Source organism: Hippopotamus amphibius, chromosome 12, assembly GCF_030028045.1.
Source record: "Hippopotamus amphibius kiboko isolate mHipAmp2 chromosome 12, mHipAmp2.hap2, whole genome shotgun sequence".
In the NCBI taxonomy this organism is placed as follows: domain Eukaryota; kingdom Metazoa; phylum Chordata; class Mammalia; order Artiodactyla; family Hippopotamidae; genus Hippopotamus; species Hippopotamus amphibius.
Window position 1 is genome coordinate 81,438,434 of NC_080197.1, and position 19,597 is coordinate 81,458,030.

Below are 19,597 nucleotides of genomic sequence, written 5' to 3' on the forward strand. Positions count from 1 at the left end.
AGGGCAAGGCCCAGCCAGGATGCAACAGGCCTGACATAGCACAGACGAGTCTCTGAGTGTGTCGCCCCTCCAACCAGCTGAGCACAGGTGCTGAGCTGGAATTCAACTGGATTTCCAGGCTGGATCAGACCAGCCTGAACCAAATAGAACTGCAGAAAGAGTAAGTCCAGACACTGGAAGCCCCGCTGTGTTTTGATCTGCAAAGGGTAAGGTTCTGTCATGTTTTGTTTTTCAACCTGGACGAGAAGTCTTAGTACTCCCACAACACCCAAAAAGAAGTAAAAGCCAGGACATGGATGGATGCGCAAATTATGCATATCTAAGGCAGACAGTGGGGTAAGTAATCTTAACTGATTGACCACCTTCTTAAAGCTACTTGTTTGAGACCTGTGTCTAGATTTCTACCCGAAGAAATATGGTAAAAGGAGCAGTAACTAGTTTCTTAGTATGAAATGTTGCTCTGCAGGATACTAAACAAAATTCAGGAAAGAAACAGCTTCTTTTCAGGACTTAAAATCTAGGTAAAGTGTCTCAAACACTGAGAATTGAGAAAACAAATATTCATACAACTTCGGTGCATCGAATGCTGTGGTCACTAATGAGACTCACCCACATCTGAAATGCTTGTATCAATATCCAGTTCTCAGGGGAGAAGTTCTATTCTATTTACTAGATGCTTAACTCATCAGAGCATGGGCTCTGAATTACTCCACTAAGAAGGGTTGACATCTAAAGAAACTAATTCCCTAAAATGGGACATGTTCCCTTAGTCTTGGAATTCTAGAGAAAGGAGGCACCCTTTAAATCTGAAGGACAGTTTTTGAACAAACAAGGATAATTTGCTGGTTTACAAATTACACAGAAGATACACAGGATGCCTGTGTGCCAAAGTGCACATCAGGTGAAACTACACAGACAGGTTCAGAGGTGGCTAAAGGATGAAAGGAAGATGCAGATCACAATTTTAAGAGGAGAATAAGGAACTGGGTGAGAAGGAGGGGTCCTACCATAGTTTTCTATAAAGAAAGCCAGGCAGGCATCAGCCGTGCCCCTGGGAAGCAGCCTAAGCAGCAAGGACATCCTATTAGAGAGGCCTCATGGTTTCAAGTCCTGACGGCTGTGAACCCGCAAATGCTACAGGGGCTTGCAACATGCTCCTCTTTCCAGATGCCTCAGTGAGAACGTCACCCTCTCAAACAACAACCTTGTGTAATAAATCACAGTGATGTCCACGTATGTGTTGTGTTTTAATAAATAAAGAATATTGACGACTTAGATCTTAAATCACATCTACAGACACTTCTAGGCCCAAGAGGTTAACAGGGAAGCTACTGGAAGGAATGAGGCCCCACATGCACTTGAAGCCCAAAGAGCAGAGACCTGACCCCAAAGCCCACCACCCCGCCCCCTCTAGGCTGGACGCTGGACCCTAGGAGAGCAGGTTTGGGGACACTCATGCACCCACCACCTGACCCCTCACCTTCATGCTGCAGAACAGTGGGAAGTTGTGTTACTTTGAGACAATCTAGAGGAAAGTTTCCTGATCATATTAAGTGAGATTCTCCCATCATTACCCATCAGCCAGGGCGTTAGCTACAGAAGGGCATCCACTGACAGATTCAGAACAGGAGGACAGCACAGAGGAAGCGACACAGGCCGTCTTGTTTCTTCAAATGTCAGAAATGTCCACATCACACAGCAGGTGGACGCCACCTCCTGCAGGCTTAGTCCAAAAACTTCCTGTTGGCATTTGCACCAAACAAGGCTCCGCGCACTTCGGGCATCATCTGTGAAGAAAGAAGTTCATGAGGCAGTGCTGTTGCCTGCATCTCAGACACACCCTGACGGGGCCTGGCCAGAAGCCACAAAGCCAAGTACTGCACAAGAACTAAGCACCGCAACAGAATCCAAGCAAGAGACTAAGCAATCACAAAGTTGGGGTTGAGGCCACTGCTTAAAGGGAACAAAGAAGGAAAAATAACTGAAGTCATTCCTTCTGAGGCTTCTGTCGTGTTTTGATGTGGGGAGAAGTGGTGACATTCTGGATCACCTACACTTGTTCTTTCAACAGCTACTAAGCACCTGCTGGGGACTGACCGGGCAAATGACAGTGCAGGTCTGTGCTGAGGACTCAACCTCAGGACAGCGGCCACAAACCACATGTGGTCAGTGCAACCGAGGAAACAAACTTTTCACTTGACCCAGTTTTAATTAATTTATCCACATGTGGCTGGGTCAGGTAGCACAGCTCTGAGGTTTAAGTTGACCAGAAGATGATGGTCAAGGTTGGGGCAGCAGACCACACCCCTGGAAGAGGCCCTGCACTTAGGACAACTCAAGTTTCCTGGCAAGCTTCCCAAAAACACTTGAAGAGCCTGGTGCCCTGTGGCAGTTCCTTTAACGAGCAGTTACTTGACTTCCCATCATTCTTGCTGGGGTTTGGGGTTTTTGTTCAGCATCTCCACATGCAGTAAAATAGATACATTGAAATCCTAGACAAACAAGCCCTTGTTCTGCCCCCAAGTTCACCCTCACATAAGCAGCATCATCTCAGCAAATGGCGATAAATGCCTGAATCCCCATTCCTTTTAAGAAAATGTCAAAAAATGTAGAAAGAGTGACATATCCCAAATACCAGCCAATTGACATGGTCTCTGCACCACCTCTAAATAAGAGGCTTACCTGGTAAGAAGTGTCCCCACACTCACCTGCTGGGCTATGAGGTCCAGCCGGCTTTCTAGAGTATTGGAAACCTTGATTTTGCGATCCCCGTTATAGATCTCAACCCCGCCGGCTCTACAAAGAACACAGGAAGCAACCACATTTATAGATTTGAAGGAAACACACACATGATACAATTACCTTCTTTCCTTGGAGGAAAGTCCTCTTGGTGTGTGGACAGTCTCAATACTCTTAGGGGCCAATACACACATCTAATAAACTTGAGACTAATTCAGAAGTTTCTGGAGATTTAACGTAAAGATGTTGATAATTTTCACTACTAAGTGACTACGTGCCAATTTGATTTTATGTTAGTCTAACCACCAGCCCTCTGCAACTGAACGAAAGGGGGAGGATTTCATCCCAGTTTGAAAATCAATACATAGCATCCTATCTGAATGCTTCTCCCAGGCCCAGCCCTGCAGTCACCAGGGTGCTGACAGGCAGTGCTCCTCTGTGCCCGCGTTCAGATAAAAGGTCCATCCCAACAGGTGTCAAACCCAGTCCTGCCTCCTGCCAGACCTCTCTTCCTGCAAATTTCCAGCACTTAGTGGTGGAGAAAAGGACCAATTTACTGAATAAAATAACAGTGTTTAAAAAATTCCACTTTAAATCTGCACAGTCCTTCACGTGCAATTCTGAATTTCAAAGGCTCTGAAAACAACCATCTAATTCGAGTGACTCCAGAGCCTGAACTGGGCTCCAGTCACCTGTCAGCAAACGGCTAGCTTCCCTGTGTATCTATCCCTTGGATGTGAGCACTCCTGCTTCCGTTCGAAAACATTCGTGTATTTAATTCTGCAGGAGATGCTGTAACATGCAGGGCATGTACTTCTCTAAATGTCCAAACTCAAAGCACCAGGAAAAGTGGTCCTGACCGGAACCAGCCATTTGCAAGACCCTGAACCACTAAGCCTGCTTAGTCTCTATGTGCAGACTACCCGTCAGTGGAGAGCTGCTGTCAGTGCTTCAGCTCTCAAGAGCTCTGCAAGGCGGGTGCTGTTATCCCAGCTCAGAGATGAGGAAATCTAGGCTCAGGGAGACTAAGTAACTGGACCAACCCTACCTGGCCAACACCTGGCAGAGTGGAGAATCGGTCCTCGATCTGCTAATAATGCTCAAGCTCCCTCACACACACCCCCCTCATCTCTGTTCCTCACTTTATGAAGCAAACAAGACTCATCCCTTTTACAGATGATGGGATTTGGGCTCCAGGTCCTGCAGTGAGCAACAGGCCAATCAGGACTCAGAACTAGGTTTTACAACCTAAAATTCATGTGTCCCAAGGCCTCCTCAATGCTGGCCAATGGGGCAGACTGGCAGCGTCAGCCGGGCAGGTGCAAGGGGAAAATGCCCTTGGGTCTCCCCACTGCCAGGAGCTTCTACTGCCCAGCCCACAGCACTGAGTCTCCCCACAGTCAGCAGAAGCACCTCAGGTGCTTGCGTTCCATACCAAGGAGTCTACCAGCCAGACATGGCTACTTCCTCGTCAGAGAGAGTGATCCCCTTTCTCAGAACCTAGGACACACGTGGACCCAACTTCAAGTTCTGCGTACAAAATCCGTGCTGCTTCTAGGCAAGATTAGCCATAAGAAGCTGGTTAACAAGGGGGAGACTGACAGGTACCAACAGAGGCGGCATGAGGTGGGGCTATATCACTGTCCTGCCCGGAGTGCCCAGTGCAGCCAGAGCAGCTCGGGTGTGAGAAGCAAAACTCTCCTTACATTTCCTCAGGCAGGTAGGCCTCCTGATCAATCTGGACATCAGCATCTTTTCTGGTGGCGATTTTGTACATGGGGATTGCTTTTTGCACTGCAGCCTGGAAAAACAGACAATACAGAGAGGTTTTATCAGAAACTATGGAACAGGTATCCAAAAAACCAACAACCTGTACAATCAAAGGTACTGTTACTTATTTTTCAAGTAAAAGAACATATGTATTCCTGGTGGGAATGTAAAATGGTGCAGCTGCTGTGGAAAATGGTATTGTAGTCCCTCAAAAAATTAAACCTAGAATTACCATAGGATCCAGCAAGTCTACCTCTGGGTATTTATCCAAAAGAAGTAAAAGTGGAGACCAAACAGATATTTGTACTCTCATGCTCACGGCAGCATTATTCACAATAGTCAAAAGGCAGAAACAACCCAGATGTCTATTAACACATACATGAATAAACAGAATGTTCCATAACAGCTTATAGAAAAATTCGAATGAAATTTTTGACCAACCCAATGCAATTCAGCCTTAAAAAGGAAATTCTGACACGTACTACAACACGAATGAACCGTGAAGATGTCATGCAAGTGAAATAAGCCCGTCATAGAAGGACAGATACTGTCTGATTCCTCTTATGGGAAGCACCTGGAGTAGCCAAAATCATAAAGATAGGAAGCAGGATGGTGGCCGCTAGGGGCTGGGGGAGGGGACAAGTGGAGATTGTGTTGAATAGGGACGGAGTTTCAGCTTGGGAAGATGGAATGTTCTGGAGAGGGATGGTAGGGACAGCTGCACAACAACGAACGTATTTAAAGCCACAGAACTGTTACACTTAAAACTGATCGCAGTGGTAAATTTCAGGTGCATTTTACCACAATCTTAAAAAGCAATGAGCTGGCGCCACAACTAGAGAAAGCACGCATGCAGCAACAAAGACCTAACGCAGCCAATAAACAAATAAGTAAATAAACAATGAGCTAGGGGAAGTGGGGTGTAGAAGAGATGGAAGAGGGTTTCTCACGCTGCACTGCACTTAGCGTAGCATGGACAATTCCATCTTTGGACAGCATTGTGCAGGCTCCAACAGACACATAACATTTTCTTTAAGGAACTTTAGTCTCTTTCTATTACCAGTTGAACAGATTTAGACATACGTTCAACACTTCCTTGCTCAAGTCTAACCCAGCGCCACCGCAGAAAGCTCAGACAGCACCCCAGGCCCCTAGAGGCTGCAGTGTCATCCACGAAAGCCTGGCCAGCCATTGGGACCTGCCTCCGAGGAGGACACCACTCTGGTGAGCTGCCCATGCCTAGTCTCTGTGTTACAGGCTCATAAACGAGGCTGGTAGGACTAGCTTGGGTCCAGGTTTCTGGCAGGGTCTATAAACTAGAACACAACTTACTAGTTCACAGTAGAAATGGGAAGGAAGGCCCATGTTCTCTGGCTGGCAGTTTGCTTTCTTAGGAGAGAATTTACTTGGAGAGACAACTTACTACATTTTCAACACAATATATTTGCATTTTTGTTGTAATTGCTGAGGGAATAAGCACTTATGTCCTTGCCTGAAAGCAAGCTATAATCAGAGCTGGGGGATTTCGGCCTATGATCTGAGGCTCTTTCTACTGCCACATCCTGTCCTTCTGGGGGGCCAGGGCCCCCTCCCTTAGACAGGACAAGGAGGAGCACCTCAACACTAGCCTCTGGGACTGCAGCTGTGTTTTCACTTTTTGCTGGTACCTACCTTCCTTCTCTGGCTGTAGGAAAATATTAAATTAGAGTCCATCTGGGAGGACCCTGCCTCAGCCTCTTTTAGATGGTATTGCCTATCCTCTGCTCCAATCAGTAGGCACTGTTTTTATTGCATTTTCAGAACATTACGGTATTACAAGGTCTCCAGAAAGGGAGGAGGGTACTTAGATGGCAACTTGATTTGTTTAATAAATAAGAGGCTCAGGGACACTTAAGTTAGCATCTACATGTTAAGACTCTACTAATCCCCACGGTTGAGCTGTCATTTATTAGAGCATGCATTTCATCCCTAACATTTTGATCTTTAAAAAGAAACAGGATTTCTTCAAGCTCTACCTTCACCAGAGGGAAATCCTGTTTCCTGCAACGGACGATCATTCGGGGTTCCAACAACTGGTACAAACCCTATTGAAGCACAATCAGATGCAATTAGTAAAAATTACAAACTATAAGTTAAAGCAATAGCAAATAAAATGTTTTTACAGTTCTTTCATCTAGTTTGGGGAAAAAAGTCCTCTTGTAAATTCCCCCAAAGATAGCTAACATAGTATGAGAACATGGAAAGATTTTGGTATCACAAACCAGATAAATATTCCCAATGATGGGAACAAAATTCACATGGGAGTCATATCAACTACGTTGAGGACAAATACTGTATGTAACAGCTGAGCAGCAAACAAAATTTATACAGCCTGTGCTCTGAACCTCAGTATCTAAAGCAAGCATTTTAATGGTGAAATCAAATTAGAGAAGTTTACAGCTGGGGGTTACAAAGGACCAGTAAGAAGCCATCAGTCTCACTCATGGTCATGTCATGGGAGACACCACCATCCCCCCATGCATCTCCTGACTAGACAAGGAAAAGAGCTAAGATGAGAACACAGGAGAAACAGCCAGCTTCATCCCATCTTGTCAACTCTATAGGGATGTGGCTCTCAGTGGTACATCTGACCTACAGACTTACCTGGAGGACCAGTCCATCCAGCAGTACTTGGTACCTGGTCGTATCTTTTACCACTTTGCTGAGTCTCTGTTTTGCTTCATTTAGTAGGTCCTACAAAGAGTGGAAAATGAAAAAGTTATCTACACACCTGGGCAGTCAGCTCAGAACCCACGTGGGGCTGGCCCAGCTCGTGCCCAATGGACTTCTCACTTTATGGCTGTGTTTTCTTCCCACACACACATTCTCTGAGGTATACGATAAAGCAGAAGCTGCCCTGAAGACACTGATACGAGGGAGCAAGAAGCACCTCTGCGGCTCCCAGGGAGCTCACATTCAAGCAGAAGAGCCAGGTTATCACCAGTTCAGAAACCTACACGACTGACCACAGAGAGCACTACAGGATACAGACTTGAAAAGCAAACTATTAAGGCAGCTATGCAAGATGGTTCCAATTTTTATTAGGAAAAAAACAGTCTCTACACAGAAAACAAACCATCACCAATGTTTACCTGTGGGAGGTAAATCACTATCAATGATTTTAATTTTCTTTGTATTTTCTAATCTATGATAAACACTGGCTTCTGTAACAAAAATAACTAAAATAGACATTAAAAGGGACTATCAGAAGACAAATCTCACATGGTTGAGAAGAACACACTGGAAATTACTCATTAAGTGACAATCATGTATTGGCTTATCGGCTAAAAGAGGACTCAGGTCTTTTAAAAGGCAGATAATGCCTCTAAATCCCACTGCTGGCCACCCAATACCGTTGAGAACATTTTGTCCCAGTAAGTCTTGCCCGTGTCTACTTTACTGAATATGATCTCTGGAATGATTCAGGGGATTTAAGGAGGAGGGAGAAGATACATGCTCCACCTGGAGGCCGATCAGAATTTGGGGAGTAAGGGTAGAGAGAAGGAAGTAGCCCTGTATTTGGTTCTGAGAGTCACCCTTGACCCCCACCACCTCCCAGGAAACACCACTGGGCAGCTGAAGCCTTTAGAATCTAGGAAGCTTACGGCACAAAGATTTAAAGTGTTTATAAGACATCTGGCTGAAGAAACCTCAGCCCCTCCTCACCAAGAGATCCCTCAGGCATGTTTCTCTTTGTGCTGGAATTGACTGTCCACACTGGTCAAGCAGGTAGGAGTGGACAAGAAGAGTACGGAGACAGGTTTACTCTAAGAGAATGAGAATCAAGTCAACCTGTAAAGAGCAATGCCAGCCATTTGTAAAAATGACCCACTATGAAAAATCTGGAAATGGGTAAATGAGAAGTCTTAACACCACCCACGACTCCAATCAAGGTGTAGGAAGTTGGAATAAACTGAACTCCATCCAGCTAAGAAGGCTGAACCCTGACATAAATTGTATTGTCCCTCGTCTAAAGCAATCCTGTCCACTTAACAGACATGTCCCACAGGTGAGGAAGGTAAATTATCATCAGTAATGTTACAAACCATTAATACCCCAGTGATACTCTTTGATTCTAAATTCTAAACAACTTTCTGGCTGTAGTCTGACTCCCCATGGAGAGAGTTATTGGTTACTGCGGTTCACCTGTCAGCCTACAGATCAGTATTTTGAGAGTCTGGAAGGGCATTCATTATCTGTCCACCTGAACCTAAACTGCCTCTAGGATCCTGAAGATATTATTCTGCTCCTGGAAACCAAGAAACTAAAACCCGATTATGATGGCAACATCACAATCACGTCTCCTTGGTGCTGCTCGGTGTGAAGAGTCAGCTGGCCTCCCACAGAGACATTTCTGTTTCATCTCTGTAACCACAGCACCAGAAATCTCTACTTCAGAACCAACGAATCAGAATTTTTAAAGGTTAGTGTATTCTCTATATCCCTTAAACAACAATACCTTACAAGGTGTGAGGTTTAGGAAGTGACAGTAAAGAGCTGTCACTTACCCAAGGACTATCCTATGTGAGGCACTACACAGTCACTTCTCCTACGTGAACCAACTTAATTCTAAATAAGCCTCAGGTATACGTTCTCCCCATTTTATACGAAATGGAAGGTTCAAAGGGGTTAAAAACTTTGCTCACCAAACAGCAGATAGTGGTGAAATAGAAACTCACACCTCACAGGGATTCCAAAGCATGGGCTCTTACACCTGGAAAGCCTCAGGGCAGGCAGGGGAAAGCAACTAAAGGACTATGCAACTATGCACTTTTGGTAGCAGAACAGCTTTCCTGTTTGCTTTTCATTTTTATCCTGGTTCTGTATTTTCTCCTTCTATCTTTTGTCAACATCCTTTTCTAGTGAAGTGCTTGACAAATCCCTTTCCTTTCATATGGATGAAGCTGGAAAAATAAACGTTTTAAAAGAGCAAAATCCACCGAGACGTACACGTGTAGCCCTGTTCCCCATCATCTCACAGTCGGGTTCCTCACCCTCCATGCCACTTTGTTACTGGGTTCACTAAACTGCAAATCACCTGATGGCAAGATGTTAGGCTGCAAAGGACTAAGGAAAGAAGTGCTTCAGAACTGAAATTACAGAAATGTTTATTTTTACAAAATTCTCATTACAAATTAGCAAAAGCTCAGGCTGTGCTCTGAAACCGAGTTGCATGCTACAGAATTACTGGAGCTGCCATTTATGAAAACACAGACAGCTCAACAAAATGAGAGAAAATACAAGAAAAAAGAAAACCCCAACAGTTCACACACTCACTCCTCCAGCTTTTACCACCAGGCTTTCTGCCCCCATCAACTCAATGAAGCTGCTCTGGCAGGAGTCAGAAGTGAAACCTCGATCACCAAATCCAAAGACCGCTACGCTCTTCCTCCTTGGATTCTCTGAAGCATGAGACACTGTATTCAATTACCATTTTGTTCAAGTTTTCTGTCCCCTTGGCTTCTCCTTCCTTATTATTCTCCAACATGACTGCTTTTTCCCATGTTTCCTTAGCAGCCTCTATTTTTTTCCTGCCCATTAAACTGGAGGTTTCTTGGTTTGTTTCCCTGGCCCCATAATTCTACATCCACAAGCTTGGTGATCTCAAGGCACAGGTCCACCTGGGACCTGTGTGCTATACAGAAGCCCCAACTCTCTCCTAAGTTTGCCTGGACTCCTAAGGCAATTCAAACACCAAAATTCATCACCATTCCCCACCTGCTCCTCCTAACCTCCACCATCTATCTGGGTGCCTAACCTGCTAAGAAAACCTTAGGTCTTTCCTGTCTCCTCACAACCTGCAATCAGCAAGTCCTATGGACCCCACCATTTTAGAATCTGTGCATGAGGCCTCTGCCTTCATTTCATGTCCTTTGCTGCCATGTGGTTTAGGCTTTTCTACTTCTTGACCTTCAGGTCAAAGTTAAGGCATAACCTCATTTCCTCTTCCCCCATCACCAGTTCTCTTTCTCTAAGACAAACCTAAGCCTAAAGCAGTATTTCTCAGTGTGGTTCTCAGGCACCCCCACAACAAGATTACTCTGTGCTGCTTATTCCTGATGAGAACACAGAAATCTCTGGAAATGGGGTGGGAGTCTGAATTTTAACAAGGCCCTCCAGGTGATTTCCATGCCTATTAGTTAAGAGAGTTGGTCAACGGATACATTCCACACTCTTCAGTAGGCACTCTAGGCTCTTCTGACCCCTAGTGTCTCTCTCCAGCCTCAGCTCCTACACTCCCCAGTCTACTGGACAATTCCATTTCCCACCCGTGCTGTCAAGTCCAGGCCTCTGTTTTTGGTTCACGCTGATCCCTCCATTCTGTCTTCAAGGTTATGACTAATTCTTTATGGTCACACTCAAAGGGCTGTTGTATAGCTACTGTCTCTCATCTAGACCAGTTAGGTGGTAGACTCCTACAGGACTGAGCACCCAGTGCAGGACCAATACAGGCAAACCCTGCAGTCCAAACAGCCAACTGCCAAGGGAACCCAGCTAATTATGAAATGAACATAGAAGAGTGAAAACTAAAAGATCAAGTTAGTACTGAAAGCAGAGAGACATTTGGCTGTGATAATTTTAGAAGCAGATAAACTCTGGCTACTCTGGGGTCTATAAAGTATTAAGGAAGTTATGTTCGTGAGTCACCTCTGTGTGTCCTCTCACTTGGCATTCAGACAGACACCGTGGCAGATACTTCCATCTAGAGGCTTCTCAAAGTATGTCCAATGTGATCTGGTTCTTCTTTAAAGAGTCCTCCCTCCTGACTCCCTATTCCATTAATGGAGCCACCTCTCTCCTAGGCAACCGGGCCTGAAACTAGGGTTTGGTGTCAGCCTTAGAAGAGGAGGCAGAGAAGTCAATCAGCAGCCAATGTCCAGGGCGTCCTCCTATAAAATGTGTCACCACTGACACCCCACTCCATCCTTGCTGCCACCATGCCAGAGTTGCCTAACAAGAACCGACATCTTAAAGATATTTGTTTGTGTTTTTTAGTCACCTAAGAAGATGGTATGTCTTTCACCAAGTCAAGTTTTATATTTTCACTTTTATAGCTTTTCCACATAGGTCCTATTCACTAACATTTATTTCTAATTGGTTCCTGCTGGCATACAGAAAAACTACCAATTTCTGTATATTTGTAGCCAGTCACCTTTTTGAACTAATTACTAGTTCTTAGTGTTTTGGGGGTGTTTTTTTTAGTATACAATCCTATCTCCAAAAAAGTAACTATTTCTTCCTTCCCAATATTTATATAACATCTCTCCTGTAAGAAATCTAGGGCCTCCACAGTAACAATGAGTAACAGTGGAAACAGAGACATCCCTGTTTGGTTTCAGATTATTTTTTTTTAGCCACTCCATGTGGCTTGCAGAACCTTAGTTCCCCAACCAGGGATCGAACCTGTGCCCCCTGCAGTGAAAGTGCCGAGTTATAACCACTGGATTACCAGGGAATTCCCTGGTTTCTGAATTAATTCAAATTCCTTCAGGCTGTCTTACCTAAGTGGTATGTCTCCATAGGTTTCTGCCCTCTCCTTTGGCTAACAATACTCTGGCAATGGTTTTGTGTCTAACCTCTTCCCTGCTAAATTCAGTCTACATATTCATACCATGAATCCTATTTATGATATTCCTCAGAAAACAAAATGAAACCTTCAACAGCTTCCTACTGAAAGCAAGCAAAGCTCTTCACTTGTACTCATGGCCGCTATAACTCCATCCTACTTTTCTAGCCTTATTAGTCCCCATCACCCTCATACACTGTGTGGTCCCCTAATCATGTGCTGTATGGCCCAGGAGAGGCTACATGCTCTGTTAGAGCAGCAGGTCCTTGAAGACAAGACACACATCTTAATCATTTCTGTATTTATTATGATATCCAGTACAATGATTTGCTGACCAAATGTTTTCTCTCTAAAAATCATTCATCAACTCCTTAATCTAATATTAAATAGTGAATTCTCTAGAATACACAAATGAATAAACATTTTATAATTCTGTAACTAAAGGCTAATTACTCACTGTGATAAGGTCATCTCTTGCTCTGAGGACTTTAAGCCTAGCTTGATTCATCAAATTGGACATCTGACTGCAAAAGGCAAGGAAAAGTAGTATCACTAGAGCATAAAAAGCAACCACCGTAGAGAAAGAAAGGTACAACCTCCTACATATGTGCAGATACTTCTCTTTGTACAGACCCCAAAGAGAAATCTGTGAAATACATGTAGTGGTTTTTACCCACTTATTTTCAAAGATAAGGAAATATTTATTGAGTGCTTACCCAGTGGCAAGTGGTTTATTAAGTGCCTAATCAGTTATTTCAATTGTATCTTTCAATAATCTTCTGAGGCTTCCATTTTCCCAAAAGAGGAAAAAGAAGTTAAGCAACTTGACCAAGGTTAGATAAGCAGCAAGTGGTCCAGTTCAGACTAGAACCCACATCTGCCTGACTCCAAAGCACCTGCTTTACACCCTCTCGTCCCAGTGCAAAGCTCACATTTTCTTCTGCTGCTCAATCTGCTTTTCTTTCTTCTCGTAGTATTCCATAATCTTCAGTCTTTGGGTTTGCACAAGACGACCTTTCTCAATGTTGAACTCTTCTTCTGCCTACCAAGGAATTATTATTAATTCATTATACAGATTTTGACAGTTTTATTTTAAACAGCTGGTGACCAGGGTACTTGCTTATATTCACCTTATTCTATATCTAAAACAGGAAATGTATTATGACTCATCTTCAAAGATTACTTCTAATTTATTCAAAAGGAAAGACCAGTGATTTTCATCAGAAATGAACCAGAAGACTAAAAATTTAATCAAGGATAATAGTACCCACCAACAAAGTTACGAAGAATATAATCAGAAGATTCTGTATATGAAAAAAATTATGTATTTTAAATTTGATCCATCTGTTTAATAGAGGGCTAATGAAAAGGACACAGAATTTGGAGTTAGAAGATCTGAGTTACTGTCTAAAAAATTTGGTCAAGTGATCTCAGTCTAAGTGTTCTCCCTTATAAAAAATATACGTATTCTTTCATTGTAGGTCAAAATCTAACAGTCCTTTTAAAATTATTATAAACTACATAAATTTGAGTTATTAGTTTTATTAGTGTTAATTATTGAGCAGTCACTTTTTACAAAGGCTATCTTAGTGTATCAGCTGTCTGTGATTTTCAGGCGGTAAGAAATAATGACTTTGGAAGCTAGCTAAAATTATTGATTCAGATGTTAATGCTTGGCACAGGTACTGGAGCTTTCATATTCTAAAATAAATGCCAAACAGCTTATTTCTATACCTCTCACAGGATATAAGTACAGATGATGGTGTTATACGAGGTAAGCCTACTTTAAATAGAAATGAATTTACTAGCTGAAATAGAAGTTCTGTATTTGTCCCAGAGAGAAATAAGGAAACTACCCATACAAGAAACTGCAGTGCCCCTCTGGTCATCAAAACAATATTAAGCAACAAGGATATATTGTAGAGCACACAGAAATATGGCCATTTATTTTGTAATAACTTTCAATGGAGTATAATCTATAAAAATATTGAATCACTATAGTGCACACCTGAAATTAATAATATTGTAAACCAAGTATACGTCAGTAAAAAAATATATATATATATTAAACAATACCCTTTCAACTGTTTTATTTCAGTGACAGGCAAAATAGTCTTTCTTCCCTAAATGATAAATTACTCAAATAGTTCAAAGGTTCAGTTTTGGCCCCAGGATACCAGACACACACAATTTTAAGGCTGTACTGATAAGTAACAAATGTAACTACTACAGAATAAATTAAAATGATAATGAAAATAAAGTATTAGGGACTTCTCTGGCAGCCCAGTGGTTAAGATTCTGCACTCCCAGTGCAGGGGGCACGGATTCAATCCCTGGCCACGGAAATAAATCCCACATGCTGCAACTAAGACCTGGCAAAGCCAAGTAAGTAAATAAATAGATATATATTCAAAAAAGAAAAAAAAACTTAAAAAGAAAAAAGAAAATAAAGTATTAGATGATATATTCTGGCCTATTATTATACCTAGAGAAAAGAACAATTTGACTGTATAGAAACACTGTGCAACTCGAAATATCTATAAAATTTCTAGATGCTGACTGTACCCTTCATGATGAACAGGGGCTTTCACTTTATACCTTATATACTTACAACTATTTCTCTTTTTGCAACAAACACAAATAAAAAAGCAACATAACAGGGAATACGGGGATATGTGTATAAAAACAGATGATTGAACTTGGTGTACCCCCCCAAAAAATAATAAAAAATAAATAAAATTTTAAAAAAAATCACTATAAAAAAAAAAAGCAACATAACAATAAAAAAATACCACATCCTCCCCTAGCCAGCTGTCATAATTAGCCACGGTTGCTCAATGTCTGAATTTGGATTCCATGAGAAAATTAATCCATCCCTTTTCTACTCCCTACCATAAAATTTCAGAACATTTATCAACCATCAGAATGTTTTGGGACTTCCCTGGTGGTCCAGTGGTTACGACTCCATGCTTCCACTGCAGGGGTACGGGGTCAATCCCTGGCCAGGGAACTAAGATCCCGCATGGCCAAAAAAATAAAAAAATAAAAGAATGTTTAGAAAGGAAAATTTATTTGTAATGTTAAAGAGAGATTCTTACTGGTCCTATGCAATGCTCTATTAAACAATTTTACTAAGTACAAATTAGCAAAGCAAGACAATGTGAAACTTTGATAACTTCTTAAATCTAGAAAGTGGAATCTCACCTTTGCATCTATTTCTTCTGCTTTTTCATTGGCTTCTTGTTCAATAAAAGCCATCATGTGTTTAATCTATAAGAAGGAAAAGGTTATTTTATTTTTGAATATGACAAAATTTATCTTTTCTGATTTTTTCAACAATCATTTATTGAATGCATTTCTGTTCTTAGGTAAGTTACAATCTGGAATTTACTCTAGCAAATGGACCAGATGCAATATTCAACACAGGTAAACAGGACATTATCCTATCTACACGGAGGAAGGACTAAACACACATCCTCCTCTACTTCCTGCCTCCTTCAGCAAGCCCACCTTTTCCTTTTCCATCTCTAATAAAACGTACCAAAGGTCCTCTGGTAGTCCGTCTTTCAACTTCCTTACCTCCTACTCTCAACGCACTTCAATCTGGCCCCTCTCCCCCCAACACCACTGAAATTACTCTGGTAAAATGACAACCATCTCCTTGCCCTTATCTTACTGGATCTTCAGTGTCTCTCGATACACTGACCACCTCCCTTCTTGAACACGCTCTTCCCTTTGCTCCTACCACTTCTTTGCTCTCCTCAGTCTCCTTCAGGGCCATGCTTCTTCCTCTGCCTCCTAGACAGCTCTTTTGGGAGATGCTACTCACAGTAACCGAAATTCCATAAGCTCAGTAATGAACGCTGATCACTCTCCTCTCACTTGACCTCTACCTTCAGGATTAGCACCAGCATCCAAATTGTCTCCTCCTGCATCTCAGTCCCCACATCCAATCATCATGTCCTAACAGTTCTCGCCTCTAACAACTCTTTAATTTATCCGTATCTCTCCATCTTCACAGTCACAATCTTATCTTTGCTGTCATCATCTTTGGGGAGAATTACTGCAACCGCTTCCTTATTTCCTCTGGGCCCTCAGTCTTGTTCCCTTGCTAACCAACTCTACCCTGCAACCAGAAAGATCCTTTACAAATGCCTCTCTCTCATCACGTACCACACTGCCCCCTCTTATGATAAAGTGCAGAGATTTTAGAAGGTCCATGACGTGGTCACTGTTCACCTCTCCAGCATCACATGAAATGTAACCTCCACCATTGGCCACCCTTCAGACTCCTAGTTCCTGTCATACTACATTTATTTCAGGTTTTCAGTTCCTTGAACTCACCTTTCCTTCCACTTCCAAGATTTCAAACATGCTGTTCCTTCCACTTGGAACACTCCCCGCCCCAACTATCTTCTCAAGCCTCAGCTAGCTAAACCGTCACCTCCTTTGGAAAAATCTCCTGAACCTCTCACTCATCTGCACCCACGACACTCTGCACTTCACCTAAGCACACAGTCCTAATTGCCTGCTTACCTGTCCCTCTCTTCAACTAAACTGTAAGGCTAGGAACTTGCTAAGGGTTTTAGATCTCTGGCTACAACTGGAGAATAAAGTCCCCAAAGTCTTCTGAATGGGGCTTGGGGTGACGGATCCAATTTATATTCGTAAATGGAGTACTGTCTAGTGGCAGGTGTAAAATACACCCAAATGAGTATACAAGCAACACAGCTAATCAAACTCACTGGTAGTTTCATTTCATAGGGACTCTACCTGAAAGGATTAAAAAAAAAAAAAAAAAGGCAGATTAAAAAAATTTAACATAGAACCTCTAGGTTATTAATTCATTTCACTTAATAATTCTCCTGCATAAAGGTAAACAGTACTATAAACCCAGGAAGCGAGTTTAAGGGTTTACTGCCCCCACAGTAGGTGCTCAATAAACATTTGTAAATGAGTGAGAATCTGTTGGGAGTTTGAAGCCTTCTGAGGTATCCCAACTACTTTTTATAGTCTAACAACCTGGAAACAATTCCCAGCTTCCTCTTGTAACACAAAGATACCATAAATCTAAGGTACACGTAAGTGTACAAAAGTGAGTTAAGATTTGTTTCACAAGAGTGTAAATACACTTAACACTACTGAATCATTCACTTAAAAATGGTTAAAAAAAAAGAAAAAAACAAGCCAAAAAAAATGGTTAAAAAGGTAAACTTCATGTTATGTGTTTTATACAATTAAATAAAAGTGAGTTCAGAATACAACTTCCTGGGGGCTTCCCTGGTAGTCCAGTGGATGACTCCTCGCTCCCAATGCAGGGGGCCCAGGTTTGATCCCTGGCTGGAGAAATAGATCCCACAGGCACGCTGCAACTAAGACCCAGCACAGCCAAAATAAATAAATAAATAAATGATTTAAAAAAAAAAAAAAGAATACGACCTCATGGCATCAAAGTCTTGAGGATAACACATAGTACAGTTTTAGAAAGGAAGATTTATTTTTCTGTCAAAATTGTTAGGAGCTACCCTAGGCATGACGAGCCAAAAGAATTCTGACAATCAGAGCCCGTTTTATAGGTAATACAATACTCATAAAATCTCGAGCCTTGAAAAATTGGGGTACCTAAATCCAGATAGAAAAATCACTGAACTTGCTAAACGGATCAACCCCCACAGATTACTGCTAGTTTGTGTGTGTCTGTGTTTGTGATGAGGAATGGAATCACCACAAGTTCAGTTCAAACTCATGTGCACATGGCCTGGAATTTTAAAAGTAGTTTAAATACAGTAATCAACACAGGTGTTTATAAATGCTACAAAACACTGGCCTCTAGAGGTGAACCCTGATTCAAACCTGCATTATCTGCCTTTATCACTCGTGCTGGACCCTCTGCTACCAGATCTGACTAGATCAGCACAGCCTAGAGCAAAACACACTCACTTTAACTAACCCAGGTCAGAGAAGCCCGTTTACACTCAATAAGAACACATTCTGCCTTTACCTTCAGGACATTTAACTCCACCCCTAAGGCAGAAAAACCTGCCCTTAAAATATACTTTTCTTCTTCCTGCTAAAGCTACTGGGTTTTACACTTCTGGAGTCAGATTCCTTTGAAAATTTGAATAAATGGCCATACTCCTCAGACAAAAAAAGCAACACACACAAATGCTTTCATACAGTGAGGAAGAATTCAGGAAACCCAGGATTTCTAAACGTCTACTCTTTGCCCGGTCACTGACGAGAACACGGGAAACACAGGTCTCCCCTGATAGAGACCGAGCATAGCGTGGAGGAGTACAGACCATAGATTTCTTCATTCTCATCACTTTACAGAAAGAAAAGATGGTTTCAGTCTAGTTTCATTGCTTTGCCTTTATAATGTATTTTCCCTGGGGAAGCCTTAGTTTTCAACATATCATAACAAGGGGAAAGACGAAGGAGCAGGAAGGTGAGGAAGAGAGCTGATACTAGGGCTGTGACCACTAGACTATATGGAGGGCACTGCGTCCTCTTTCCCACGTGATAAGATTTCTTAAACTTCCCTACGGATGCTATTTTTGTTACCCTCAGTGATCAGCCTAAGACCCAAAGAAAGGAAGAAAGCCCACTCTTCTGAGCGCATATCAGGTACAGAATAAAATGCAAAGGCGTTTTCGAGGAAACGGGAACATCCAAGTAAAAAACGCTGTATTGCTCATCTAAGACTCACAAGGCAGTGAGTGAGCGTTAGTCACGGTTTTCCTAGAACCTCAGAGAGAACGAGCCGAGTTCTCTAAACTGCGGCCTGAGCGCCCTTCCCCGAAGGCCGGGCCTGGACGGTCAACGCCCGCCGCCTGCGAACTCCAAGGCGCCGAGCAGCGCCGCGACCCCGGGCCGGCCGCACGCCCGCAAGCCCGACGCGGCCCCGACCCGCACATCCCCGCGGCCGGCCGACGCCCGGCGACTGAGGCGGGGTCATGGGGACGGGGAAGCCTGGCCCACAAGGCCGCCGCGGGGGTCCCCCAGGTCCCGGACGTCGCGCGCCCGCCTCCCGGGGCCAAGCCCGGAGCTCACCTGCTTCTGCACGTCGGCATCGCTGAGAGCCATGGCGTAAGCGACGGGAGGCGACGCGCGACCGGCCGGAGCTCAAGCCTGCTGCGGGAGACGAGCGAACGGGAGCCGGAGGCCTGCAGAGCTTCCGGCCTCCTCTGTTTTGTGAGGGCAGCTTCCGGTTCTTGCGCAGGTCGCTGGGCAGCCCAGCCAGTGGGGAGAGAGCGGCTCGGAAGTCCCGCCCCACCCCGCCTCCTGCCGCTGACTCGTGATTTCTCGTGACCTTTCGCGGCTTTTTCCCCAGCACCTGCTCGGAGGCCAGAGGGAGAGTCCACCCTTTTGCGCCTGATGTTGGCTGAGTCTTGTAGACGTTGCGTTTTTAAAAAAAGTTTATTTCTGCCAACCAGAATTTATTTTACTTTCTTGGCCCTAATGGAAGCAAATGCGTGAATA

At 43.3% G+C, this 19,597-nt stretch overlaps 1 protein-coding gene across 2 annotated transcripts; it reads right to left on the minus strand.

The window, feature by feature from the left end:
• Positions 1–1,234: 1,234 nt before the first annotated feature.
• On the minus strand, positions 1,235–19,314 carry ATP6V1E1 (ATPase H+ transporting V1 subunit E1). Of its 2 annotated transcripts, XM_057703308.1 has the most exons (9): positions 19,169–19,314; positions 15,320–15,385; positions 13,048–13,157; positions 12,573–12,639; positions 7,153–7,242; positions 6,525–6,593; positions 4,446–4,540; positions 2,709–2,796; positions 1,235–1,787 (listed from the first exon to the last, which is right to left on the minus strand). In XM_057703308.1, the coding sequence occupies exons 1-9, from the start codon at positions 19,199–19,201 to the stop codon at positions 1,725–1,727; spliced, it is 681 nt and encodes a 226-aa protein (XP_057559291.1). In that variant the 5' UTR covers positions 19,202–19,314; the 3' UTR covers positions 1,235–1,724. The 2 variants fall into 2 exon arrangements, with proteins under 2 accessions (XP_057559291.1, XP_057559292.1); XM_057703309.1 differs by lacking the exon at positions 6,525–6,593 and having other exon boundaries at positions 19,169–19,303.
• Positions 19,315–19,597: the final 283 nt, after the last annotated feature.

Bases quoted from the DNA above. Each gene is read 5' to 3' on its own strand.
- ATP6V1E1 (XM_057703308.1), bottom strand. From the start codon at position 19,201: ATGGCTCTCAGCGATGCCGACGTGCAGAAGCAG. The intron at 15,386-19,168 runs GTGAGCTCCGGG...TCCTTCTTATAG, and splicing joins ATGCCGACGTGCAGAAGCAG to ATTAAACACATGATGGCTTT. The intron at 13,158-15,319 runs GTGAGATTCCAC...ATTCCTTGGTAG, and splicing joins CAGAAGAAATAGATGCAAAG to GCAGAAGAAGAGTTCAACAT.